Source organism: Acipenser ruthenus, chromosome 44 (assembly GCF_902713425.1).
Source record: "Acipenser ruthenus chromosome 44, fAciRut3.2 maternal haplotype, whole genome shotgun sequence".
Lineage (NCBI taxonomy): Eukaryota > Metazoa > Chordata > Actinopteri > Acipenseriformes > Acipenseridae > Acipenser > Acipenser ruthenus.
Window position 1 is genome coordinate 10,012,651 of NC_081232.1, and position 25,053 is coordinate 10,037,703.

Consider the following 25,053-nt stretch of genomic DNA (forward strand, 5'->3'; position numbering starts at 1 on the left):
AGCACATTGTGTTCCTGTGTGACATTCAGGGCTCTTTTCGTCTATAGCAATTGTGACATAGCCCCCAGCCAAGGCTGGATTGCCCCCTTAAAAAAATACGGTTGACCCAGACACAAGAACTGCAGCTTAGCGCTTTTCTGCACACTTTTATTGTACACAAAACAAAACACAAAACACAAAAACAAAAGTCCAGCTCCAGCTTGGAGCACTAGCTAAAGTTTTCCCTAACTAAACTAACACGAGACGGCTAAGCGGTTTACCCATTTCAAAACACATTTGTAAAACGCCCAACACACAGTTGGTTAAAGGCACACACGCACGCACGCACACAATACTTACCCATGAACAGACTCCTACTTCACCAACACAGACAAAGACAGGCCTTTACGCACGAGCACCTCAAACAATAATTAAATTAACACTCTTCTCAAATGCACCCAGGTGTTTCCCCATTCAGCCCTAGAGGCTTCTGGGAGGTGTAGTTTTTTAGGCCTTCGGCCATGACACCTCTCCTGTGGACTACAAAGCTATAACACACACACAGTGAATACCCAGCAACTAAAGAGGCAAGGCTCTTGCCCTGCCACACAATCTTAAATGCCTTAGCTACAGCAGACATGCCTTCTATTTTGATTTTATGTGGCTTATTTTGTATAATTCTTGCCATTGTGGAGATCAGGTTCTTCACAAAGTCTGCATCATTGATCAGTCTGAGTTTAATCAAGAACTGTCTTTTTTCTAACTGTAACTCTGATTTTAATTTCTTCAAGTGTTCCAGGGTTTCCTGCTGTGGTTTACCCTGAGAATTAAAAACCAAAAACAAGCTGTCTTTAATAGTTTCAAGGGAGGCCAGTAACTTGTACTCTATTTCCCCTATGTTAAAAACAATTCTGAAAACTAAACTGTGTTTGAAAATAGCCTACGTCCCCTCAAAGGTTAACAATGGGCACTGGCTCAGGAAAAACATCTAAATTCTTCACGGAAGGTACCAACTGATCTCAACTAAACGATTAGAAATTCTCCTTCTAGCATTTCCGCGCTCCATATCACAATCGATGAAAAAATCATGGCAGTGCTGACTATATTCTCTTCTACAAACCCTCTTTTATCTGCTAGTGAGTGAGGTCTCCAGTCCTTCACAATGTCTCGCATGGCCCACAGCATTAATGTACACTGATTGGTGCTGCAGTCAGCGAGCAAGAGAGGTACAGCAAACTGGCACATTGACATTTTGAACATCATTTCCTGCTGCAGAAAGCTGTGATAAGTTCCAGTGGATTGATTGCATTGTCATCATGTTTAACATTACATACAGCAAATGTAGTGTTTTGTTTTTACTCCGCAGCACTGTGCCTGGAGAGGTTCTGCAAGACAAAATATATACATTTTAATGGAAATCCAAATTCTTATCTGTTATTAACATTATCACTGGTGGCAAGTCTGAACTCTTATGACTCACATTTTATTATTATTATTATTATTATTATTATTTATTTCTTAGCAGACGCCCTTATCCAGGGCGACTTACAATATCACATTATTTTTACATACAATTACCCATTTATACAGTTGGGTTTTTACTGGAGCAATCTAGGTAAAGTACCTTGCTCAAGGGTACAGCAGCAGTGTCCCCCCCACCTGGGAATGAACCCACGACCCTCTGGTCAAGAGTCCAGAGCCCTAACCACTACTCCACACTGCTGCCCCATTCTCATTAGAAATAACAACGATTACAAATGTTTCTTGGGAAAACGTGGCAATTATCTGCCCATGTATAAATGACATTTTATTCAAGATTTATTGATTTATTTTTTTATTTATTTGTTTGTTTGTTTGTTTGTTTGTTTGTTTGTTTATTTTTGTAGGCGATCCTTTCCTGTACGGTACCTCGTTCAACAGGAATGGTCGCAGAGTAAGTAATAAGCGATATTTTGTTTAGGCAATTAAAAAAAACCTGTTGACTCGTATTTCAAATGATGCATTTAACATTTATTCATATTGTGATGTGATTTCATTCTTTTTCTTTTTAGAAATAAAAGGCAGTAATAAAAATACTTCTCTCTTGTGCATGTTGTAAGTGATGAATAGAAGTATGAGTAAGGTCGTCTCAAATGCCTCGTTTAATTGGGACAGTCGCTCATGTGGGGAGTAGTGGTTAGGGCTCTGGACTCTTGACCGGAGGGTTGTGGGTTCAATCGCAGGTGGGGGACACTGCTGCTGTACCCTTGAGCAAGGTACTTTACCTAGATTGCTCCAGTAAAAACCCAATTGTATAAATGGGTAATTGCTTGTAAAAATAATGTGATATTGTGTAACAATTGTAAGTCACCCTGGATAAGGGCGTCAGCTAAGAAATAAATAATAATAATATTTTTATATCTACTACTACTACTAATAATATTAATTTTAATTTTGTTTTGATGGAGGTGGTATTTATTTTCTTTCTATATAGAATATCTGGACAAATACAAATGGAGGTTATTATTTTTGGATATTTAAAATGTAAATTAATTTTAGAAATAATAATAAAAAAAATGAATACATTGATCAATGAAATGATGTTACCGTTAGGAAATAATAATAATAATAATAATAATAATAATAATAATAATAATAATAATAATAATAATAATAATATCGCAAGTCACTTCAGTACTTTTGCTTAGTTTGTGCTCTGCCAGCTTGTCAGCTCTCTGACAAGTTCAGTTAGATTTGGAGACTGGAAAGGGTTTGCTTCATAATTAATGCATAATGAATAAATATATAACTAATAAGATTAAAGTTGACCCAATATATATCGCCTCTTCTTCACCACTGTCTAATTTCGTTGTTCTCTGGGGGTGGGGGGTTGCAATTTAAAAAAAAAAAAAAGTTTTCTTAATCTGAGTGACTGATTTATTTTAAATTTAACCTTCGAAACGACTCCAGCTACCTTCTCTACCGAATCCTGACTCAACGCTCTGCTGAGTCCGCTTTGCTCGCACAGCACACAGACAGACAGGAGGAACGCCCACTGAAACACCCACGAAACATTGAGAGTTTCTCTTTAGCCAATGGCTTAAACTGGAAGGACCATTTTAAAACTGGAAGGACCGTGCCTTAAAGTGGACAGATAAATCACTTCGACTTTAAGAAAAAGTGTTTAAAAAAAATGGTTCAGGAATAAAAAAAATCTGGTGGATTTTTGTATACTAAAATTCATAGTTCCCTCCTGGAACTGCACATAGTACCATTATAAGTGGTGGCGGCTACTGATTCAGACAATAGACACTTACAGTATTGTAGGTTTTGTTAGATAAACGAGAACTGACTTAACAACACAGTAGATTACGAGACTAATATTCAAATGAAGAGTTGTAGAGAACTCATCCTTACTTGTGCAGACAGCTGTTGAAACAGGCATGCTCTGGATCCCATTCTCCAGCTCTGTGGTGACTGTGAAGGTGTACTCTCTCCCAGGTCTCAGCTTAGAGATGACAGTGGAATTGGAGGGTGCAGTGATGGAGTCTTGGTGACTCCTATCAGAGCTAGAGTAGGTAATGTAAAAGCTGTGTGGGATCCCACCCATATTTTCAGGACTGTCCCAGCTCAGAGAAAGAGAATCCATTTCCACTGAGTCTGTCTTTATCTCTCCAGGAGGAGACGGATCTGCAAGAGGAAAGAGAATCGACGTGGTGACAAAGTAGATTGAGGGACTAATATACAAAAGAAGAGGTAAATAAATAACAATTACTTGTGCAGACAGCTGTTGAAACAGGCATGCTCTGGGTCCCATTCTCCAGCTCTGTGGTGACTGTGAAGGTGTACTCTCTCCCAGGTCTCAGCTTAGAGATGACAGTGGAATTGGAGGGTGCAGTAATGGAGTCTTGGTGACTCTTATCAGAGCTAGAGTAGGTAATGTAAAAGCTGTGTGGGATCCCATCCATATTGTCAGGACTGCCCCAGCTCAGAGAAACAGAGTCGCTTTCCAATGAGTCTATCTTTACCTCTCCAGGAGGGGGTGGTTCTGCAAGAGAAAATGATGTCACCTTAGAATAGAATGGTCGATTATTGTTGTATTGTTATTTTATGGTGTATGGTTTACTCAGGTCTCTCTTTGTATATGAGCTGCTCTATTGAGATGTACCTGTGCTGGCTCTGTGGGCACAAAGTGAATAAACGAATCTAAACTAAATTAAACAAGCTTCTGACCCATGGAGCATGAGCTACACAGCTTTATAGCATGAACACAACACCTTCTCTGGAACCCTTTCTCCATCACAAGTGATTTATGTATCATCACAACTGTATGAAATACAAGAAATTGGTCCACTTGAGCTAGAATAAGACAAAAAGAAAATACACATGATCTATGAGGCTAATACTCTGAGTTGTAGAGAACGTATCCTTACTTGTGCAGACAGCTGTTGAAACAGGCATGCTCTGGGTCCCATTCTCCAGCTCTGTGGTGACTGTGAAGGTGTACTCTCTCCCAGGTCTCAGCTTAGAGATGACAGTGGAATTGGAGGGTGCAGTGATGGAGTCTTGGTGACTACTGTCAGAGCTAGAGTAGGTAATGTAAAAACTATGTGGGATCCCATCTATATTGATATTGTCAGGACTGTCCCAGCTCAGAGAAACAGAGTCGCTTCCTACTGAGTCTATCTTTATCTCTCCAGTAGATGGCTCTGGAACAGAAAAGAGAATTGATGTAACAACTAGACTGATAGACTAATATTCAGAGGAAGAGTTGTAAATAAATAACTCTTACTTGTGCAGACATATGTTGAAACAGGCAAGCTCTGGATCCCATTCTCCAGCTCTGTGGTGACTGTGAAGGTGTACTCTCTCCCAGGTCTCAGCTTAGAGATGACAGTGGAATTGGAGGGTGCAGTGATGTAGTCTTGGTGACTCTCATCAGAGCTAGAGTAGGTAATGTAAAAGGTGTGTGGGATCTCATCCATATTGTCAGGACTGCCCCAGCTCAGAGAAACAGAGTCGCTTTCCACTGAGTCTATCTTTATCTCTCCAGGAGGGGCTGGTTCTGCAAGAGAAAATGATGTCACCTTAGAATAGAATGGTCGATTATTGTTGTATTGTTATTTTATGGTGTATGGTTTACTCAGCTCTCTCTTTGTATATGAGCTGCACTATTGAGATGTACCTGTGCTGGCCCTGTGGGCACAAAGTGAATAAACTAAACTAAACTAAACTAAACTAAACAAGCTTCAGACCCATGGGGCATGAGCTACACAGCTTTATTTTTTATTTAAATTTTTTAAATTTAGTAGTCGCCAATTAGTTTTTTTGTGATTTTCTCCCCAATTTAGTAGTGTCCAATTATTTTGTTTAGCTCATCTCACGTCTACCACCCCTGCGCTGACACGGGAGGGACGAAGACGAACACACTCTGTCCTCCGAAGCGTGTGCCATCAGCCGACCGCTTTTTTACACACTGCAGACTCACCGTGCAGCCACCCAGAGGTACAGCGTCGGAGGACAACGCAGCCCTGGGCAGCTTACAGGCAAACCCGCAGGCGCCCGGCCAGACCACAGGGGTCGCTGGTGCGCGGTGAGCCGAGGACACCCTGGCTGACCAAACTCTCCTTCCCCCCAGGGGGTGCTCTGCCAATTGTGTGCCGCCCTCTGGGAGATACCGTCCTCAGTCGGCAAAGGAATAGCCTTGAGTCGAACGGGCGAAGTCCAGACTATAGGATGCATCCTGTACTCTACGCGCAGCGCCTTTCCTGGATGCGCCACTCGGGAGTCCCTACACAGCTTTATTGCATGAACACAACACCTTCTCTGGAACCCTTTCTCCATCACAAGTGGTTTATGTATCATCAGAAATATATGAAATACAAGAAATCGGTCCACTTGAGCTAGAATAAGACAAAAAGAAAGTAGACATGATCTATGAGTCTAATACTCTGAGTTGTAGAGAACGTATCCTTACTTGTGCAGACAGCTGTTGAAACAGGCATGCTCTGGGTCCCATTCTCCAGCTCTGTGGTGACTGTGAAGGTGTACTCTCTCCCAGGTCTCAGCTTAGAGATGACTGGAATTAGAAGGTGCAGTGACAGAGTTTTGGTGACTCCTATCAGAGCTAGAGTAGGTAATGTAAAAGGTGTGTGGGATCCCATCCATATTGTCAGGACTGTCCCAGCTCAGAGAAACAGAGGCGCTTCCCACCGAGTCTATCTTTATCTCTCCAGGAGGGGGTGGTTTTGCAAGATAAAGTGGGGTCACCACAGAATAGAATTATAAAATATTGTTGTATTGTTATTTTATGGTGTATGGTTTACTCAGGTTGTATATGAGCTGCACTATTGAGATATACCTGTGCTGGCCCTGAGGGCACAGAGTGAATAAACTAATCTAAACTAAACTAAACTAAACTAAACTAAACTAAACTAAACTAAAAAAAGCTTCAGACCCATGGGGCATGAGCTACACAGCTTTATTGCATGAACACAACACAACACTTTCTCTTGAACCCTTTCTCCATCACATGTGGTTTATTTATCATCACAAATGTATGAAATACAAGAAATTGGTCTATGTGAGCTAGAATAAGACATCAAGGAAGTAGACATGATCTATGAGGCTAATACTCTGAGTTGTAGAGAACGTATCCTTACTTATGTAGATAACTGTTGGCATGCTCTGGATCCCATTCTCCAGCTCTGTGGTGATTGTGAAGGTGTACTCTGTCCCAGGTCTCAGCATGGCAGTGGAATTGGAGGGTGCAGTGATGGAGTCTTGGTGACTCCTGTCAGAGATAGAGTAGATCATATAAAAGCTGTGTGGGATCCCATCCATAATGTGAGGACTGTCCCAGCTCAGAAAAACAGAGTCACTTCCCACTGACTCTATCTTTATATCTACAGGTGGAGGTGGTTCTGCAAAAGAAAAGAAAATTGATGTAACGACTAGATTGAGAGACTAATATTCAGAAGAACGGTTGTAAATAAATCATTTTTACTTGTGCAAACAGCTGTTGAAACAGGCATGCTCTGGGTCCCATTCTCCAGTTCTGTGGTGACTGTGAAGGTGTACTCTCTCCCAGGTCTCAGCTTAGAGATGACAGTGGAATTAGAGGGTGCAGTGATGGAGTCTTGGTGACTCTCATCAGAGCTAGAGTAGGTAATGTAAAAGGTGTGTGGGATCTCATCCATATTGTCAGGACTGCCCCAGCTCAGAGAAACAGAGTCGCTTTCCACTGAGTCTATCTTTATCTCTCCAGGAGGGGGTGGTTCTGCAAGAGAAAGTGGTGTCACCTTACATTAGAATGGTCGATTATTGTTGTATTGTTATTTTGTGGTGTATGGTTTACTCAGCTCTCTCTTGTTATATGTGCTGCACTATTGAGATGTACCTGTGCTGGCCCTGTGGGCACAAAGTGAATAAACTAATCTAAACTGAACTAAACAAACTTCAGACCCATGGGGCATGAGCTACACAGCTTTACTGCATGAACACAACACCTTCTCTGGAACCCTTTCTCCATCACATGTAGTTTATTTATCATCAGAAATCTATGAAATACAAGAAATTGGTCTGCTTGAACTAGAATAAGAGAAAAAGGAAGTAGAGATTATCTAAGAGGCTAATACTTTGAGTTGTAGAGAACGTATCCTTCCTTGTACAGACAGCTGTTGAAACAGGCATGCTCTGGGTCCCATTCTCCAGCACTGTGGTGACTGTGAAGGTGTACTCTCTCCCAGGTCTCAGCTTAGAGATGACAGTGGAATTGGAGGGTGCAGTGATGGAGTCTTGCTGACTCTCATCAGAGCTAGAGTGGGTAATGTAAAAACTGTGTGGGATCCCATCCATATTGTCAGGACTGTCCCAGTTCAGAGAAACAGAGTCGCTTCCCACTGAGTCTATCTTTATCTCTCCAGGAGGAGACGGTTCTGGAAGAGACAAGAGAATTGATGTAACAACTAGATTGAGGGACTAATATACAAAGGAAGAGGTAAATAAATAACAATTACTTGTGCAGACAGCTGTTGAAGCAGGCATGCTCTGGGTCCCATTCTCCAGCACTGTGGTGACTGTGAAGGTGTACTCTCTCCCAGGTCTCAGCTTAGAGATGACAGTGGAATTGGAGGGTGCAGTGATGGAGTCTTGGTGACTCCTATCAGAGCTAGAGTAGGTAATGTGAAAGCTGTGTGGGATCCCATCCATATTGTCAGGACTGCCCCAGCTCAGAGAAAGAGAATCCATTTCCACTGAGTCTGTCTTTATCTCTCCAGGAGGAGACGGATCTGCAAGAGGAAAGAGAATCGACGTGGTGACAAAGTAGATTGAGGGACTAATATACAAAAGAAGAGGTAAATAAATAACAATTACTTGTGCAGACAGCTGTTGAAACAGGCATGCTCTGGGTCCCATTCTCCAGCTCTGTGGTGACTGTGAAGGTGTACTCTCTCCCAGGTCTCAGCTCAGAGATAACAGTGGAATTGGAGGGTGCAGTGATGTAGTCTTGGTGACTCTCATCAGAGCTAGAGTAGGTAATGTAAAAGCTGTGTGGGATCCCATCCATATTGTCAGGATTGTCCCAGCTCAGAGAAACAGAGTCGCTTTCCACTGAGTCTATCTTTATCTCTCCAGGAGGGGGTGGTTCTGCAAGAGAGAGTGGTGTCACCTTAGAATAGAATGGTCGATTATTGTTGTATTGTTATTTTATGGTGTATGGTTTACTCAGGTCTCTCTTTGTATATGAGCTGCTCTATTGAGATGTACCTGTGCTGGCAATGAGGGCAAAAAGTGAATAAACTAATCTAAACTAAATTAAACAAGCTTCAGACCCATTGGGGCATGAGCTACACAGCTTTATAGCATGAACACAACACCTTCTCTGAAACCCTTTCTCCATCACAAGTGGTTTATGTAAAATCACAAATGTGTGAAATACAAAACATTGGTCTACTTTAGCTAGAATAAGAAAAAGGACGTAGACATGATCTATGAGTCTAATACTCTGAGTTGTAGAGAACATATCCTTACTTGTCCAGACAACTGTTGAAACTGGCATGCTCTGGGTCCCATTCTCCAGCTCTGTGGTGACTGTGAAGGTGTACTCTCTCCCAGGTCTCAGCTTAGAGATGACAGTTGTATTGGAGGGTGCAGTGATGGAGTTTTGGTGACTCTCATCAGAGCTAGAGTAGGTAATGTGAAAACTGTGTGGGATCCCATCCATATTTTCTGGACTCTCCCAGCTCAGTAAAACAGAGTCACTTCCCATTGAGTCTATCTTTATCTCTCCAGGAGGAGACGGTTCTGGAAGAGAAAAGAGAATTGATGTAACAACTAGATTGAGAGACTAATATTCATTAGAAGTTGTAAATAAATCATTTTTACTTGTGTAAACAGCTGCTGACACAGGCATGCTCTGGGTCCCATTCTCCAGCTCTGTGGTGACTGTGAAGGTGTACTCTCTCCCAGGTCTCAGCTCAGAGATGACAGTGGAATTGGAGGGTGCAGTGATGTAGTCTTGGTGACTCTCATCAGAGCTAGAGTAGGTAATATAAAAGCTGTGTGGGGTCCCATCCATATTGTCAGGACTGCCCCAGCTCAAAGAAAGAAAGTCGCTTCCCACTGAGTCTATCTTTATCTCTCCAGGAGGGGGTGGTTCTGCAAGAGAAAGTGGTGTCACCTTAGAATAGAATGGTTGATTATTGTTGTATTGTTATTTTATGGTGTATGATTTACTCAGGTCTCTCTTTGTATTAGCGCTTACTGTATTGAGATGTACCTGTGCTGGCCCTGTGGGCATAGAGTGAATAAACTAAAGTAAACTAAACTAAACAAAATGAAACATAAACAAGCTTCAGACCCATGGGGCATGAGCTACACAGCTTTATAGCATGAACGCAACACCTTCTCTGGAACCCTTTCACCATCACAAGTGATTTATGTATCATCACAAATGTATGAAATACAAGAAATGGGTCTACTTGAGCTAGAATAAGACATAAAGAAAATACACATGATCTATGAGGCTAATACACTGAGTTGTAGAGAACTCATCCTTACTTGTCCAGACAGCTGTTGAAACTGGCATGCTCTGGGTCCCATTCTCCAGCTCTATGGGGACTGTGAAGGTGTACTCTCTCCCAGGTCTCATCTTAGGGTTGACAGTGGACTTGGAGGGTGCAGTAATGGAGTCTTGGTGACTCTCATCAGAGCTAGAGTAGGTAATGTAAAAGCTGTGTGGGATCCCATCCATATTTTCAGGACTGTCCCACCTTAGAGAAGCAGAGTCACTTCCCATTGAGTCTATCTTTATCTCTCCAGGAGGAGACGGTTCTGGAAGAGAAAAGAGAATTGATGTAACAACTAGATTGAGAGACTAATATTCATTAGAAGTTGTAAATAAATCATTTTTACTTGTGTAAACAGCTGCTGACACAGGCATGCTCTGGGTCCCATTCTCCAGCTCTGTGGTGACTGTGAAGGTGTATTCTCTCCCAGGTCTCAGCTCAGAGATGATAGTGGAATTGGAGGGTGCAGTGATGTAGTCTTGGTGACTCTCATCAGAGCTAGAGTAGGTTATGTAAAAGCTGTGTGGGATTCCTTCCATATTGTCAGGACTGCCCCAGCTCAGAGAAACAGAGTCGCTTTCCACTGAGTCTATCTTTACCTTTCCAGGAGGGGGTGGTTCTGCAAGAGAAATGATGTCACCTTAGAATAGAATGGTCGATTATTGTTGTATAGTTATTTTATGGTGTATGGTTTACTCAGGTCTCTCTTTGTATATGAGCTACACTATTGAGATGTACCTGTGCTGGCCCTGTGGGCACAAAGTGAATAAACTAATCTAAACTAAATTAAACAAGCTTCAGACCCATTGGGGCATGAGCTACACAGCTTTACTGCATGAACAAAACACCTTCTCTGGAACCCTTTCTCCATCACAAGTGGTTTATGTATCATCGGAAATGTATGAAATACAAGAAATGGGTCTGTTTGAGCTAGAATAAGACAAAAAGTATGTAGACATGATCTATGAGTCTAATAGTTGAAGATAACGTATCCTTACTTGTGCAGACATATGTTGAAACAGGCAAGCTCAGGATCCCATTCTCCAGCTCTGTGGTGACTGTGAAGGTGTACTCTCTCCCAGGTCTCAGTTTAGAGATGACAGTGGAATTGGAGGGTGCAGTGATGGAGTCTTGCTGACTCTCATCAGACCTAGAGTAGGTAATGTGAAAACTATGTGGGATCCCATCCATATTTTCTGGACTCTCCCAGCTCAGAGAAACAGAGTCACTTCTGACTGAGTCTAACTTTATCTCTCCAGGAGGAGACGGTTCTGTAAGAGAATAGAGAATTGATCTAACACCTAGATTGAGAGACTAATATTCAGAAGAACAGTTGTAAATAAATCATTTTTACTTGTGCAAACAGCTGTTGAAACAGGCATGCTCTGGGTCCCATTCTCCAGCACTGTGGTGACTGTGAAGGTGTACTCTCTCCCAGGTCTCAGCTCAGAGATAACAGTGGAATTGGAAGGTGCAGTGATGTAGTCTTGGTGACTCCTATCAGAGCTAGAGTAGGTAATGTAAAAGCTGTGTGGAATCCCATCCATATTTTCTGGACTGCCCCAGCTCAGAGAAACAGAGTCACTTCCCACTGAGTCTAACTTTATCACTCCAGGAGGAGACGGTTCTGGAAGAGAAAAGAAAATTGATGTAACAACTAGATTGAGAGACTAATATTCTTTAGAAGTTGCAAATAAATCATTTTTACTTGTGCAAACAGCTGTTGAAACTGGCGTGCTCTGGGTCCCATTCTCCTGCTCTGTGGTGACGGTGAAGGTGTACTCTCTCCCAGGTCTCAGCTCAGAGATGATAGTGGAATTGGAGGGTGCAGTGATGTAGTCTTGGTGACTCTTATCAGAGCTAGAGTAGGTAATGTAAAAGCTGTGTGGGATCCCTTCCATATTGTCAGGACTGCCCCAGCTCAGAGAAACAGAGTCACTTCTGACTGAGTCTAACTTTATCTCTCCAGGAGGGGGTGGTTCTGCAAGAGAAAAGAGAATTGATCTAACACCTAGATTGAGAGACTAATATTCAGAAGAACAGTTGTAAATAAATCATTTTTACTTGTGCAAACAGCTGTTGAAACAGGCATGCTCTGGGTCCCATTCTCCAGCACTGTGGTGACTGTGAAGGTGTACTCTCTCCCAGGTCTCAGCTCAGAGATAACAGTGGAATTGGAGGGTGCAGTGATGTAGTCTTGGTGACTCCTATCAGAGCTAGAGTAGGTAATGTAAAAGCTGTGTGGGATCCCATCCATATTTTCTGGACTGCCCCAGCTCAGAGAAACAGAGTCACTTCCCACTGAGTCTAACTTTATCACTCCAGGAGGAGACGGTTCTGGAAGAGAAAAGAAAATTGATGTAACAACTAGATTGAGAGACTAATATTCTTCAGAAGTTGCAAATAAATCATTTTTACTTGTGCAAACAGCTGTTGAAACTGGCGTGCTCTGGGTCCCATTCTCCTGCTCTGTGGTGACTGTGAAGGTGTACTCTCTCCCAGGTCTCAGCTCAGAGATGATAGTGGAATTGGAGGGTGCAGTGATGTAGTCTTGGTGACTCTTATCAGAGCTAGAGTAGGTAATGTAAAAGCTGTGTGGGATCCCTTCCATATTGTCAGGACTGCCCCAGCTCAGAGAAACAGAGTCGCTTTCCACTGAGTCTATCTTTACCTCTCCAGGAGGGGGTGGTTCTGCAAGAGAAAATGATGTCACCTTAGAATAGAATGGTCGATTATTGTTGTATTGTTATTTTATGGTGTATGGTTTACTGAGGTCTCTCTTTGTATATGTGCTGCACTATTGAGATGTACCTGTGCTTGCCCCGAGGGTACAGAGTGAATAAACTAAACTAAACAAAACAAGCTTCAGACCCATGGGGCATGAGCTACACAGCTTTATAGCATGAACACAACAGCTTCTCTGGAACCCTTTCTCCATCACAAGTGGTTTATGTGTAATCACAAATGTGTGAAATACAAAACATTGGTCTACTTTAGCTAGAATAAGAAAAAGGACATATATATGATCTATGTGTCTAATACTCTGAGTTGTAGAGAACGTATCCTTACTTGTGCAGACAGCTGTTGAAACTGGCTTGCTCTGGGTCCCATTCTCCAGCTCTGTGGTGACTGTGAAGGTGTACTCTCTCCCAGGTCTCAGCTCAGAGATGACAGTGGAATTGGAGGGTGCAGTGATGGAGTCTTGGTGACCCCTATCAGAGCTAGAGTAGGTAATGTAAAAACTGTGTGGGATCCCTTCCATATTGTCAGGACTGACCCAAGTCAGAGAAACAGAATCCATTTCCACTGAGTCTATGTTTATCTCTCCAGGAGGAGACGGTTCTGGAAGAGAAAAGAGAATTGATCTAACAACTAGATTGAGAGACTAATATTCAGAAGAACAGTTGTAAATAAATCATTTTTACTTGTGCAAACAGCTGTTGAAACAGGCATGCTCTGGGTCCCATTCTCCAGTTCTGTGGTGACTGTGAAGGTGTACTGTCTCCCAGGTCTTAGCTCAGAGATGGCAGTGGAATTGGAGGGTGCAGTGATGGAGTCGTGGTGACTCCTATCAGAGCTAGAGTAGGTAATGTAAAAGCTGTGTTGGGTCCCATCCATATTTTCAGGACTGTCCCAGCTCAGAGAAACAGAGTCGCATCCCACTGAGTCTATCGTTATCTCTCCAGTAGGCGGTTCTGGAACAAAAAAGAGAATTTATGTAACAACTAGATTGAGAGACTAATATTCAGAGGAAGAGTTGTAAATAAATAACTCTTACTTGTGCAGACATATGTTGAAACAGGCAAGCTCTGGATCCCATTCTCCAGCTCTGTGGTGACTGTGAAGGTGTACTCTCTCCCAGGTCTCAGTTTTGAGATGACAGTGTAATTGGAGGGTGCAGTGATGGAGTCTTGCTGACTCTCATCAGAGCTAGAGTAGGTAATGTGAAAACTATGTGGGATCCCATCCATATTTTCTGGACTCTCCCAGCTCAGAGAAACAGAGTCACTTCCCACTGAGTCTAACTTTATCACTCCAGGAGGAGACGGTTCTGGAAGAGAAAAGAAAATTGATGTAACAACTAGATTCACAGACAAATATTCATTAGAAGTTGTAAATAAATCATTTTTACTTGTGCAAACAGCTGTTGAAACTGGCGTGCTCTGGGTCCCATTCTCCAGCTCTGTGGTGACTGTGAAGGTGTACTCTCTCCCAGGTCTCAGCTCAGAGATGATAGTGGAATTGGAGGGTGCAGTGATGTAGTCTTGGTGACTCTCATCAGAGCTAGAGTAGGTAATGTAAAAGCTGTGTGGGATCCCATCCATATTGTCAGGATTGTCCCAGCTCAGAGAAACAGAGTCGCTTTCCACTGAGTCTATCTTTATCTCTCCAGGAGGGGGTGGTTCTGCAAGAGATGGTGGTGTCACCTTACATTAGAATGGTCGATTGTTGTTGTATAGTTATTTTATGGTGTATGGTTTACTCAGGTCTCTCTTTGTATATGAGCTGCTCTATTGAGATGTACCTGTGCTGGCCCTGAGGGCACAAAGTGAATAAACTAATCTAAACTAAATTAAACAAGCTTCTGACCCATGGGGCATGAGCTACACAGCTTTACTGCATGAACACAACACCTTCTCTGGAACCCTTTCTCCATCACAAGTGATTTATGTATCATCGGAAATGTATGAAATACAAGAAATGGGTCTGTTTGAGCTAGAATAAGACAAAAAGTATGTAGACATGATCTATGAGTCTAATATTCGGAGTTGTAGATAACGTATCCTTACTTGTGCAGACATATGTTGAAACAGGCAAGCTCTGGATCCCATTCTCCAGCTCTGTGGTGACAGTGAAGGTGTACTCTCTCCCAGGTCTCAGCTTAGAGATGACAGAGGAATTGAATGGTGCAGTGATGGAGTCTTGGTGACCCCTATCAGAGCTAGAGTAGGTAATGTGAAAACTATGTGGGATCCCATCCATATTTTCTGGACTCTCCCAGCTCAGAGAAACAGAGTCACTTCTGACTGAGTCTAACTTTATCTCTCCAGGAGGAGACGGTTCTGTAAGAGAAAAGAGAATTGATGTAACAACTAGATTGAGAGACTAATATTCAGAAGAACAGTTGTAAATAAATTATTTTTACTTGTGCAAACAGCTGTTGAACCTGGCGTGCTCTGGGTCCCATTCTCCAGCTCTGTGGTGACTGTGAAGGTGTACTCTCTCCCAGGTCTCAGCTCAGAGATGATAGTGGAATTGGAGGGTGCAGTGATGTAGTCTTGGTGACTCTCATCAGAGCTAGAGTAGGTAATGTAAAAGCTGTGTGGGATTCCTTCCATATTGTCAGGATTGTCCCAGCTCAGAGAAACAGAGTCGCTTTCCACTGAGTCTATCTTTATCTCTCCAGGAGGGGGTGATTCTGCAAGGGAAAATGATGTCACCTTAGAATAGAATGGTCGATTATTGTTGTATAGTTATTTTATGGTGTATGGTTTACTCAGGTCTCTCTTTGTATATGTGCTGCACTATTGAGATGTACCTGTGCTGGCCCCGAGGGTACAGAGTGAATAAACTAAACTAAACTAAATTAAACAAGCTTCAGACCCATGGGGCATGAGCTACACAGCTTTATAGCATGAACACAACACCTTCTCTGGAACCCTTTCTCCATCACAAGTGGTTTATGTATCATCACAAATGTGTGAAATACAATACATTGGTCTACTTTAGCTAGAATAAGAAAAAGGACATATACATGATCTATGTGTCTAATACTCTGAGTTGTAGAGAACGTATCCTTACTTGTGCAGACAGCTGTTGAAACTGTCATGCTCTGGGTCCCATTCTCCAGCACTGTGGTGACTGTGAAGGTGTACTCTCTCCCAGGTCTCAGCTCAGAGATGACTGTGGAATTGGAGGGTGCAGTGATGGAGTCTTGGTGACCCCTATCAGAGCTAGAGTAGGTAATGTAAAAACTGTGTGGGATCCCTTCCATATTGTCAGGACTGACCCAAGTCAGAGAAACAGAATCCATTTCCACTGAGTCTATGTTTATCTCTCCAGGAGGAGACGGTTCTGGAAGAGAAAAGAGAATTGATCTAACAACTAGATTGAGAGACTAATATTCAGAAGAACAGTTGTAAATAAATCATTTTTACTTGTGCAAACAGCTGTTGAAACAGGCATGCTCTGGGTCCCATTCTCCAGTTCTGTGGTGAGTGTGAAGGTGTACTGTCTCCCAGGTCTCAGCTCAGAGATGACAGTGGAATTGGAGGGTGCAGTGATGGAGTCGTGGTGACTCCTATCAGAGGTAGAGTAGGTAATGTAAAAGCTGTGTGGGGTCCCATCCATATTTTCAGGACTGTCCCAGCTCAGAGAAACATAGTCGCATCCCATTGAGTCTATCGTTATCTCTCCAGTAGGCGGTTCTGGAACAAAAAAGAGAATTTATGTAACAACTAGATTGAGAGACTAATATTCAGAGGAAGAGTTGTAAATAAATAACTCTTACTTGTGCAGACATATGTTGAAACAGGCAAGCTCTGGATCCCATTCTCCAGCTCTGTGGTGACTGTGAAGGTGTACTCTCTCCCAGGTCTTAGCTCAGAGATGACAGTGGAATTGGAGGGTGCAGTGATGGAGTCTTGCTGACTCTCATCAGAGCTAGAGTAGGTAATGTGAAAACTATGTGGGATCCCATCCATATATTCTGGACTCTCCCAGCTCAGAGAAACAGAGTCACTTCCCACTGAGTCTAACTTTATCACTCCAGGAGGAGACGGTTCTGGAAGAGAAAAGAGAATTGATGTAACAACTAGATTGAGAGACTAATATTCAGAAGAAGAGTTGTAAATAAATAATTCTTACTTGTCCAGGCAGCTGTTGAAACAGGCATGCTCTGGATCCCATTCTCCAGCTCTGTGGTGACTGTGAAGGTGTACTCTCTCCCAGGTCTCAGCTTAGATATGACAGTGGAATTGGAAGTTGCAGTGATGTAGTCTTGGTGACTCTCATCAGAGCTAGAGTAGGTAATGTAAAAGCTGTGTGGGATCCCTTCCATATTGTCAGGACTGTCCCAGCTCACAGAAACACAGTCACTTCCCACTGAGTCTATATTTATCTCTCCATTAGGAGACGGTTCTGGAAGGGAAAAGAGTATTGATGTAACGACTAGATTGACAGACTAATATTCAGAAGAAGAGTTGTAAATAAATCATTCTTACTTGTCCAGGCAGCTGTTGAAACAGGCATGCTCTGGGTCCCTTTCATCAGCACTGTGATGACTGTGAAGGTGTACTCTCTCCCAGGTCTCAGCTTAGAGATGACAGTGGAATTAGAGGGTGCAGTGATGGAGTCTTGGTGACTCCTATCAGAGCTAGAGTAGGTAATGTAAAAGCTGTGTGGGATCCCTTCCATATTGTCAGGACTGTCCCAGCTCAGAGAAACAGAGTCGCTTCTGACTGAGTCTATCTTTATCTCTCCTGGAGGATGTGCTTCTGCAAGAGAAAGTGGGGTCACCTTAGAATAGAATGGTTGATTATTGTTGTATTGTTATTTTATGGTGTATGGTTTACTCAGGTCTCTCTTTGTATATGAGCTGCTCTATTGAGATGTACCTGTGCTGGCCCTGTGGGCACAAAGTGAATAAACTAATCTAAACTAAATTAAACAAGCTTCAGACCCATTGGGGCATGAGCTACACAGCTTTATAGCATGAACAAAACACCTTCTCTGGAACCCTTTCTCCATCACAAGTGATTTATGTATCATCACAACTGTATGAAATACAAGAAATGGGTCTACTTGAGCTAGAATAAGACAAAAAGAAAGTACACAAGATCTATGAGTCTAATACACTGAGTTGTAGATAATGTGTCCTTACTTGTGCAGACAGCTGTTGAAACAGGCATGCTTTGGGTCCCATTCTCCAGCACTGTGGTGACTGTGAAGGTGTACTCTCTCCCAGGTCTTAGCTTAGAGATGACAGTGGAATTGGAGGGTGCAGTGATGTAGTCTTGGTGACTCCTATCAGAGCTAGAGTAGGTAATGTAAAAGCTGTGTGGGATCCCATCCATATTTTCTGGACTGCCCCAGCTCAGAGAAACAGAGTCGCTTTCCACTGAGTCTATCTTTATCTCTCCAGGAGGGGGTGGTTCTGCAAGAGAGAGTGGTGTCACCTTAGAATAGAATGGTCGATTATTGTTGTATTGTTATTTTATGGTGTATGGTTTACTCAGGTCTCTCTTTGTATATGAGCTGCTCTATTGAGATGTACCTGTGCTGGCCCTGTGGGCACAAAGTGAATAAACTAATCTAAACTAAATTAAACAAGCTTCAGACCCATGGGGCATGAGCTACACAGCTTTACTGCATGAACAAAACACCTTCTCTGGAAACCTTTCTCCATCACATGTGGTTTATGTATCATCTACTTATCTAAACTAAACTAAACTGGATGGATGTGTTTAAATCCTGATTTCGATTGAGGATGTATTTCAACCCAATCTTCTTAAGAATACGAATAGGACGAATAAGAAGAACAAACATTCAGAAAGTACATGTTCAAAAAATGTTTATCTCTCAATTTATAACTCTCTTCGAAGACGTACTAATGCGCCCCTCTCCTCTCCTCTCTGCTCCTCTCTCTCTCTCTCTCTCTCTCTCTCTCTCTCTCTCTCTCTCTCTCTCTCTCTCTCTCTCCCCCTCTGTATTTCAGTCACTTTTAACTCTGCAAATTTCTTGCATCCAAAATGCTGTAGTATTTGGCTGGCGTATACCTTAATAATAATAATAATAATAATAATAATAATAATAATAATAATAATAATAATAATAATAATATACATTGTAATAACAATCATAACCATAATCATAATCATAATCATAATAATATTAATAATCTTACCAGTGCCAACGTCCAGGGCGTTGGGCGTGTCTATAATGTGGTCCTTCACCGTCGTCTCCATCTTGGATCAGCTGCGGGGCTTAATAATGTGAACAGAGAGAGAGAGAGAGTGATAGAGAGAGAGAGAGAGGAGAGAGAGAGTTAGAATGCACAGAATGGGTAGATGGAGAAGGGGAAACAAGAGGGGTACAAGAGGATGGGGAGGAGAGGTAAGGGAGGGGGGAGACAGAGAGGTGAGGGGAGAGGTAAGGGAGGGTGGAGACAGAGAGGTAAGGGAGGGGGTAAACAGAGGTAAGGGAGGGGGTAGAGAGAGGTAAGGGAGGGCGAGGTAAGGGAGGGGGGAGACAGAGAGGTAAAGGGAATGAAGTAAGGGGAGGGGAGATGGAGGGTGGAAGGAGAGAGAGAGTGATAAATATGGGAGGTAAAGAGAGGGAGAAAGTGAGAAACATATTTAACATTTTACAAGAGTACCTGCATGCTCCATTTCCTCTTCTGTAATGTTTCTAAAAACTGTCATTATCACAAAACTCCTAGTGAGCAATGCGCAATCAGAACACTGAGTGGTTTATAACAAAAAGTGGTGCAACTAAAGTTTTGCAAACACAGTATTTGTAAAACACATTCACTTACCTTCTCCTCAAGACTCGCTTCAGTATGTGTGACAGGACGAGGAAAACCCCTGTCTAATATAAGACCCGTGACGTCACCGGGGCTGTCCTTTAGCCGTGGGACCTCCGTGTTTAAATAGCTGCGCCAAACGCACAAAGGTGGTCAACATTGTGCTTTTATTCAAGATAATTAACGATGTCAAAAAAATATTTAAAAAATGACGCTTTTAAAAAAAAAGTCCTTATCAAGTTTATACTTGCATTTCTAGACCGAACACTGTCGGTGATCTCGGAGTATATTATATTATCGAGTAATACGTCTTATTAGGAGTATAAGAAGGATACATGATGGAGGACTTTTCTTTACAGACTCAGTTTAACTACATTGGCTTGTAAAATGAATACATGTCTGCTCCCGTGGACTTCATTTATCATTGATCATTACATTGGTTTTGATTTCTGGTAAACAGTCAACAGAGTATATTTAAAGGATCTATACGCCAGCCGTCCTTCAACCTTGACAGCATACTGAGCAAAAATAATGATTTAAAAACATAAAACTAATTAAAATGAAGTTTGAACAAACGCGTGTTCGATTCACAGTATCGGGTGTTCATTACGATTACAAGACGCATCGTGTTTGTTTGGTTTTTTTTAATTTACTGCAAAGTCTTATCATTCAGCAGCACTCATTCGCTGGGTAGTGTCAGAATACATTCCAAGAAAAAAAAATATTGCTATGCGCTTCCAGTTTCGTTTGTGCAGTTGATGTAAACAGTTGTTTTTGGTACTGTGTCGATGTTTATTAAAAACAGCCGAAGACACGGTGAGCAGCGTAAAGGAAAATCCGCTAGAAAGTGTCCCGAGGGCATCAGATGATTCTAGCGCGTTTGCCAAGAACTCCCACCTTTCACTTCTCCATCAACCCACCCTGACCCTAACCTAACCAACCCCAGCCCTGAAACCGAAGCCTAACCCAATACCTAACCCTAAACCTCTCTAAGAATCGAGATTTTTCCACGTGGCTGATATTTTTGTTGCCCCACGTAGTTGGGAGGTTGTGTGGTCCAGCGGTTAAAGAAAAGGGCTTGTAACCAGGAGGTCCCCGGTTCAAATCCCACCTCAGCCACTGACTCATTGTGTGACCCTGAGCAAGTCACTTCACCTCCTTGTGCTCCGTCTTTCGGGTGAGACGTAGTTGTAAGTGACTCTGCAGTTGATGCATAGTTCACACACCCTAGTCTCTGTAAGTCGCCTTGGATAAAGGCGTCTGCTAAATAAACGAATAATAATAATAATAATAATAATAATAATAATATTTAAACTAAGTAATTGGAGCGTGGGAAAAGCCGTCTTAAAACATATAGCACGAAATTACTCATTTTCTACAACTTCAGAATGACTAATGATGTGTTTCGGCTCTTGATAATTGTTTGACAGATTAAATAGCGATAAAAACGAAGTAATGCTATACTTGGCTTTCCTCGACAACTTAGAAATGTTGATTCTTTTAGCATAGTGATCGATGAGCTTGAAGTTAAATCGAGCTCTGTAGTTAGGAATCTTGGTATGATCTGTGACCCTAGCCTTACTTTCAAGTCACATGTCCGCAGTGTCACCAAGGTATCCTTTATTCACCTTCGTAACATTGCTTGTCTGTGCCTGATGCAGAAAGGCTAGTTCATGCCTTTGTTTCTTTCCGGCTCGATTATTGCAACGCGTCGTTTGCAGGTGTCTCCAAGGCTGCTATCAGCAGGCTACAATATATTCAGAACTCCGCTGCTCGCATTTTAACTGTGCACTAAACTGGGTGCCCAGATTACACCGGTTCTTGCTTCTTTGCAGTGGTTGCCGGTTGAGAGCAGGATTGATTTTAAAATACTGTTGTTAACCTATAAGGCTCCAAACGGTGTATTATTATTATTATTATTATTATTATTATTATTATTATTATTAAGCAGACACCTTTATCAGAGGCGATTTACAGAGACTAGGGTGTGTGAGCTATGCATCAGCTGCAGAGTCACTTACAACTACGTCTCACCCGAAAGACGGAGCACAAGGAGGTGAAGTGACTTGCTCAGGGTCACACAGTGAGTCAGTGGCTGAGGGGGGATTTGAACCGGGGACCTCCTGGTTACAAGCCAGTTTCTTTAACCACTGGACCACACAGCCTCCATGTTTAGCTCCATGTTACGTTGCTGAATTGCTTACACGTTACACACCCGTACGTAATCTACGTTCTTCATCCTCGAGTTTATTGTCAATACCCAAAACTAAGCTTCGCTCCTTGGCGATGGGAGCTTTTTGCCGCTATGCGCCCAAACTTTGGAATGACCTTCCTCAATCTGTCAGGGAGGCTAAGACAGTTGATGCTTTTAAAAAACAGTTAGAGACATTCAGGCATTTTATCATGATTTGGTTTTTGATTTGTGTAATTTCTTTTTATGTTACGTATACTCTTAATATGGGCGGCAGTGTGGAGTAGTGGTCAGGGCTCTGGACTCTTGACCGGAGGGTCGTGGGTTCAATCCCAGGTGGGGGGACACTGCTGCTGTACCCTTGAGCAAGGTACTTTACCTAGATTGCTCCAGTAAAAACCCAGCTGTATAAATGGGTAATTGTATGTAAAATAATGTGATATCTGTATAATGTGAAATAATGTACAATGTGATATCTTGTAACAATTGTAAGTAGCCCTGGAAAAGGGTGTCTGCTAAGAAATAAATATGCTGTATAGATATGTGGTTCTCTGTGTGTTTGTACAGCGCTTTGAGATGCGTGCATAGGCGCTTTATAAAATATATATATATATATATATATATATATATATATATATATATATATATATATAATCATAGGTATGAAATGTAACCATTACGGAACGTGTGTTGACCTCCTAAAGGTCCACTATGAAAGGCGCTATATTATTATTATTTATTTCTTAGCAGACGCCCTTATCCAGGGCGACTTACAATTGTTACAAGATGTCACATTATTTTTTACATACAATTCCCCATTTATACAGTTGGGTTTTTACTGGAGCAATCTAGGTAAAGTACCTTGCTCAAGGGTACAGCAGCAGTGTCCCCCCCACCTGGGATTGAACCCACGACCCTCCGGTCAAGAATCCAGAGCCCTAACCACTACTCCACACTGCTGCTCTAAAATAAATATTGATTGATAAAGATCCTGAAACCTGAATATTATATAAACGATGATGTTGCCACATTACAGTATCCAACCGCGTAGAATTACGTTAAATACTATAATTAGTACAGCATCATAATAACATGTTAATGAGTGTATTTTGTATTTTATTTCATTTTATTATGTAATTTGATTTCATTATTTTAAGGCGTTGCATTTCAGATCCAATAGACTTTCATAGACAGCGCTGGCTCTAATTATTATTATTTTTTAATAATACTATTAATAATTCTAACAATTCAGCGACCCATTCTGGAACATTCAGTATCTCACTTTTGAAACGATGCTGTTTAATTAGGTTATCAAATTTCTGAACTGAATTGAACAGAAATAGAAAGTTCTTTCTGCGAGACAGAGATTATCAGCATTGCAGGCTGAAACAGGACATTTCTGAGAATATTGCGTGTTTCGTGAGTCTGGACCTGATAGCACGTAGGGTGTGCTGGAGGTGCTAGCACATGATAAGTGAAAAGATGTTTTCCTTCAATACACCCGGAAGCAATTTTGATAGCTGTATGTAACATAACACAACCATAATTAACAAGTTAAACACCGGCTGTATTTACCGCAGATCATAACAATTCATAATTCAGCGGTGAATGTAGAAGCCTTATACTTTCACACGAATTGATTGGCTCTTGTAATTCAGATATTTGCATAAGTCCCTACCCACAGTTCTATAGGTATTCTCTCACCTTAACTCGAAAGCTCGCTCTCTCTCTCTCTCTCTCTCTCTCTCTCTCTCTCTCTCTCTCTCTCTCTCTTTCTCTCTCTTTATTATTATTATTATTATTATTATTATTATTATTATTATTATTATTATTATTATTATTATTATTTATTTATTTATTTCTTAGCAGACGCCCTTATCCAGGGCGACTTACAATTGTTACAAGATATCGCATTATTTTTACATACAATTCCCCATTCCCCACATACATATATATATATATATATATATATATATATATATATATATATATATATATATATTATTCAGTGGATGGTTGTCGGTGCATCTAAATCAGGGTTTCTCCAATCCTAGTCCTGGGGACCCCCTGCTGGGTCGGCTGATTTTCATTCCAAATGAGTTCTCCATCCTAGACCCTTCTCTGGACTTGCTCTTATCTGCTCCCTATTTTTCTGCATTTAATCCTGTACTTCAGAATACTGTAATCTGTCACAAGTGTTATTTAATCTGTAGTATTTTGTATTTAATCATATCCTGATGTAACTATCACTGACGCTGTTATCTGCTCCGTTATTGAGTCGTATTTTGTCGTATTCTTGTACTTGCTAGAACCAAAGTCATTGTATTTTTTATCTTGCTCCTAATTGTATTAATACTTGTACTGTGATTCTTGAAATGTATTTTTGTTAACGACTGTAAATCGCCCTGGATAAGGGCGTCGGCTAAGAAATAAATAAATAAATAAATAAATAAATAAATAAATAAATAAATAATAATAATAATAATAATAATAATAATAATAATAATAATAATAATAATAATAATAATAATAATTCATTAGCTTAATTGGACCTTTTTAATTGTTTTCAGCTTTTTAAACAGTTGGAGATTTCATTCCCGGGGATGGGAAGCGCTGCTCTAAATAACTGACCATTACTCGAACAAGCTGTCCTTTTGATAGGAATGGGTAAAACAGCTGTTTACGATCGCGCTTTTCATTTTAAATATTGCACAGTTAACGATCTAAATCTTTCATAGGTAGACACATAGTGCTCCCTGATGTATTTGCACAATTTAATTTGATCAAAATACCGCAGCCGTGTTGTAATTGTTAATGTGGCTGGCGATATTGCTTCTGGCTGCCAGAGAAATGGACGGCAGTGGCTATTTTTTATATAATGCACCCGCACATTGGTATTGGTAAATGTTATATATGTGTTATAACGATTAACATTTACTCAGGAGAGACCCTCGGGGACCCCTGCGCTCCCCTGACTGTGTGACTCCCCCCCTGCACGCCACACGGCCGTGCCTTTACCAGGGGAGACCCTCGGGGACCCCTGCGCTCCCCTGACTGTGTGACTCCCCCCCCTGCACGCCACGCGGCCGTGCCTTTACCAGGGGAGACCCTCGGGGACCCCTGCGCTCCCCTGACTGTGTGACTCCCCCCCCTGCACGCCACGCGGCCGTGCCTTTACCAGGGGAGACCCTCGGGGACCCCTGCGCTCCCCTGACTGTGTGACTCCCCCCCTGCACGCCACGCAGGCCGTGCCTTTACCAAGGGAGACCCTCGGGGACCCCTGCGCTCCCCTGACTGTGTGACACCCCACC

General features: G+C 41.9%; 1 protein-coding gene across 9 annotated transcripts in view; it reads right to left on the reverse strand.

Moving 5' to 3' along the window:
- LOC117399033 (tenascin-X-like) overlaps positions 1 to 19,623 on the reverse strand; it is a 20,163-nt gene extending 540 nt beyond the window's left edge. Inside the window, exons 1-34 of one of the 9 annotated variants that reach the window (XM_059012486.1) lie at positions 19,564 to 19,622; positions 18,934 to 19,012; positions 17,911 to 18,183; positions 17,252 to 17,524; positions 16,896 to 17,168; positions 16,540 to 16,812; positions 16,187 to 16,456; positions 15,831 to 16,103; positions 15,175 to 15,447; positions 14,819 to 15,091; positions 14,161 to 14,433; positions 13,807 to 14,079; positions 13,454 to 13,723; positions 13,098 to 13,370; positions 12,447 to 12,719; positions 12,093 to 12,365; positions 11,737 to 12,009; positions 11,383 to 11,655; positions 11,027 to 11,299; positions 10,375 to 10,647; positions 10,021 to 10,293; positions 9,346 to 9,618; positions 8,992 to 9,264; positions 8,335 to 8,607; positions 7,977 to 8,249; positions 7,596 to 7,895; positions 6,965 to 7,237; positions 6,621 to 6,881; positions 5,936 to 6,037; positions 4,751 to 5,023; positions 4,365 to 4,667; positions 3,734 to 4,006; positions 3,376 to 3,648; positions 1 to 1,364 (exon numbers count right to left, since the gene is read on the reverse strand). The exon at positions 1 to 1,364 is cut by the window's left edge and continues 540 nt beyond it. In XM_059012486.1, the coding sequence (XP_058868469.1) occupies positions 1,306 to 1,364; positions 3,376 to 3,648; positions 3,734 to 4,006; positions 4,365 to 4,667; positions 4,751 to 5,023; positions 5,936 to 6,037; positions 6,621 to 6,881; positions 6,965 to 7,237; positions 7,596 to 7,895; positions 7,977 to 8,249; positions 8,335 to 8,607; positions 8,992 to 9,264; positions 9,346 to 9,618; positions 10,021 to 10,293; positions 10,375 to 10,647; positions 11,027 to 11,299; positions 11,383 to 11,655; positions 11,737 to 12,009; positions 12,093 to 12,365; positions 12,447 to 12,719; positions 13,098 to 13,370; positions 13,454 to 13,723; positions 13,807 to 14,079; positions 14,161 to 14,433; positions 14,819 to 15,091; positions 15,175 to 15,447; positions 15,831 to 16,103; positions 16,187 to 16,456; positions 16,540 to 16,812; positions 16,896 to 17,168; positions 17,252 to 17,524; positions 17,911 to 18,183; positions 18,934 to 18,994 (8,451 nt within the window). In that variant the 5' untranslated portion in view covers positions 18,995 to 19,012; positions 19,564 to 19,622 and the 3' untranslated portion in view covers positions 1 to 1,305. Of the gene's footprint in view, positions 1,365 to 3,375; positions 3,649 to 3,733; positions 4,007 to 4,364; positions 4,668 to 4,750; positions 5,024 to 5,935; positions 6,038 to 6,620; positions 6,882 to 6,964; positions 7,238 to 7,595; positions 7,896 to 7,976; positions 8,250 to 8,334; positions 8,608 to 8,991; positions 9,265 to 9,345; positions 9,619 to 10,020; positions 10,294 to 10,374; positions 10,648 to 11,026; positions 11,300 to 11,382; positions 11,656 to 11,736; positions 12,010 to 12,092; positions 12,366 to 12,446; positions 12,720 to 13,070; positions 13,371 to 13,453; positions 13,724 to 13,806; positions 14,080 to 14,160; positions 14,434 to 14,818; positions 15,092 to 15,174; positions 15,448 to 15,830; positions 16,104 to 16,186; positions 16,457 to 16,539; positions 16,813 to 16,895; positions 17,169 to 17,251; positions 17,525 to 17,910; positions 18,184 to 18,933; positions 19,013 to 19,563 lie in introns of all 9 variants that reach the window. The other 8 variants (XM_059012485.1, XM_059012484.1, XM_059012488.1 and 5 more) reach the window with 8 other exon arrangements.
- Between the last annotated feature and the right edge of the window lie 5,430 nt (positions 19,624 to 25,053).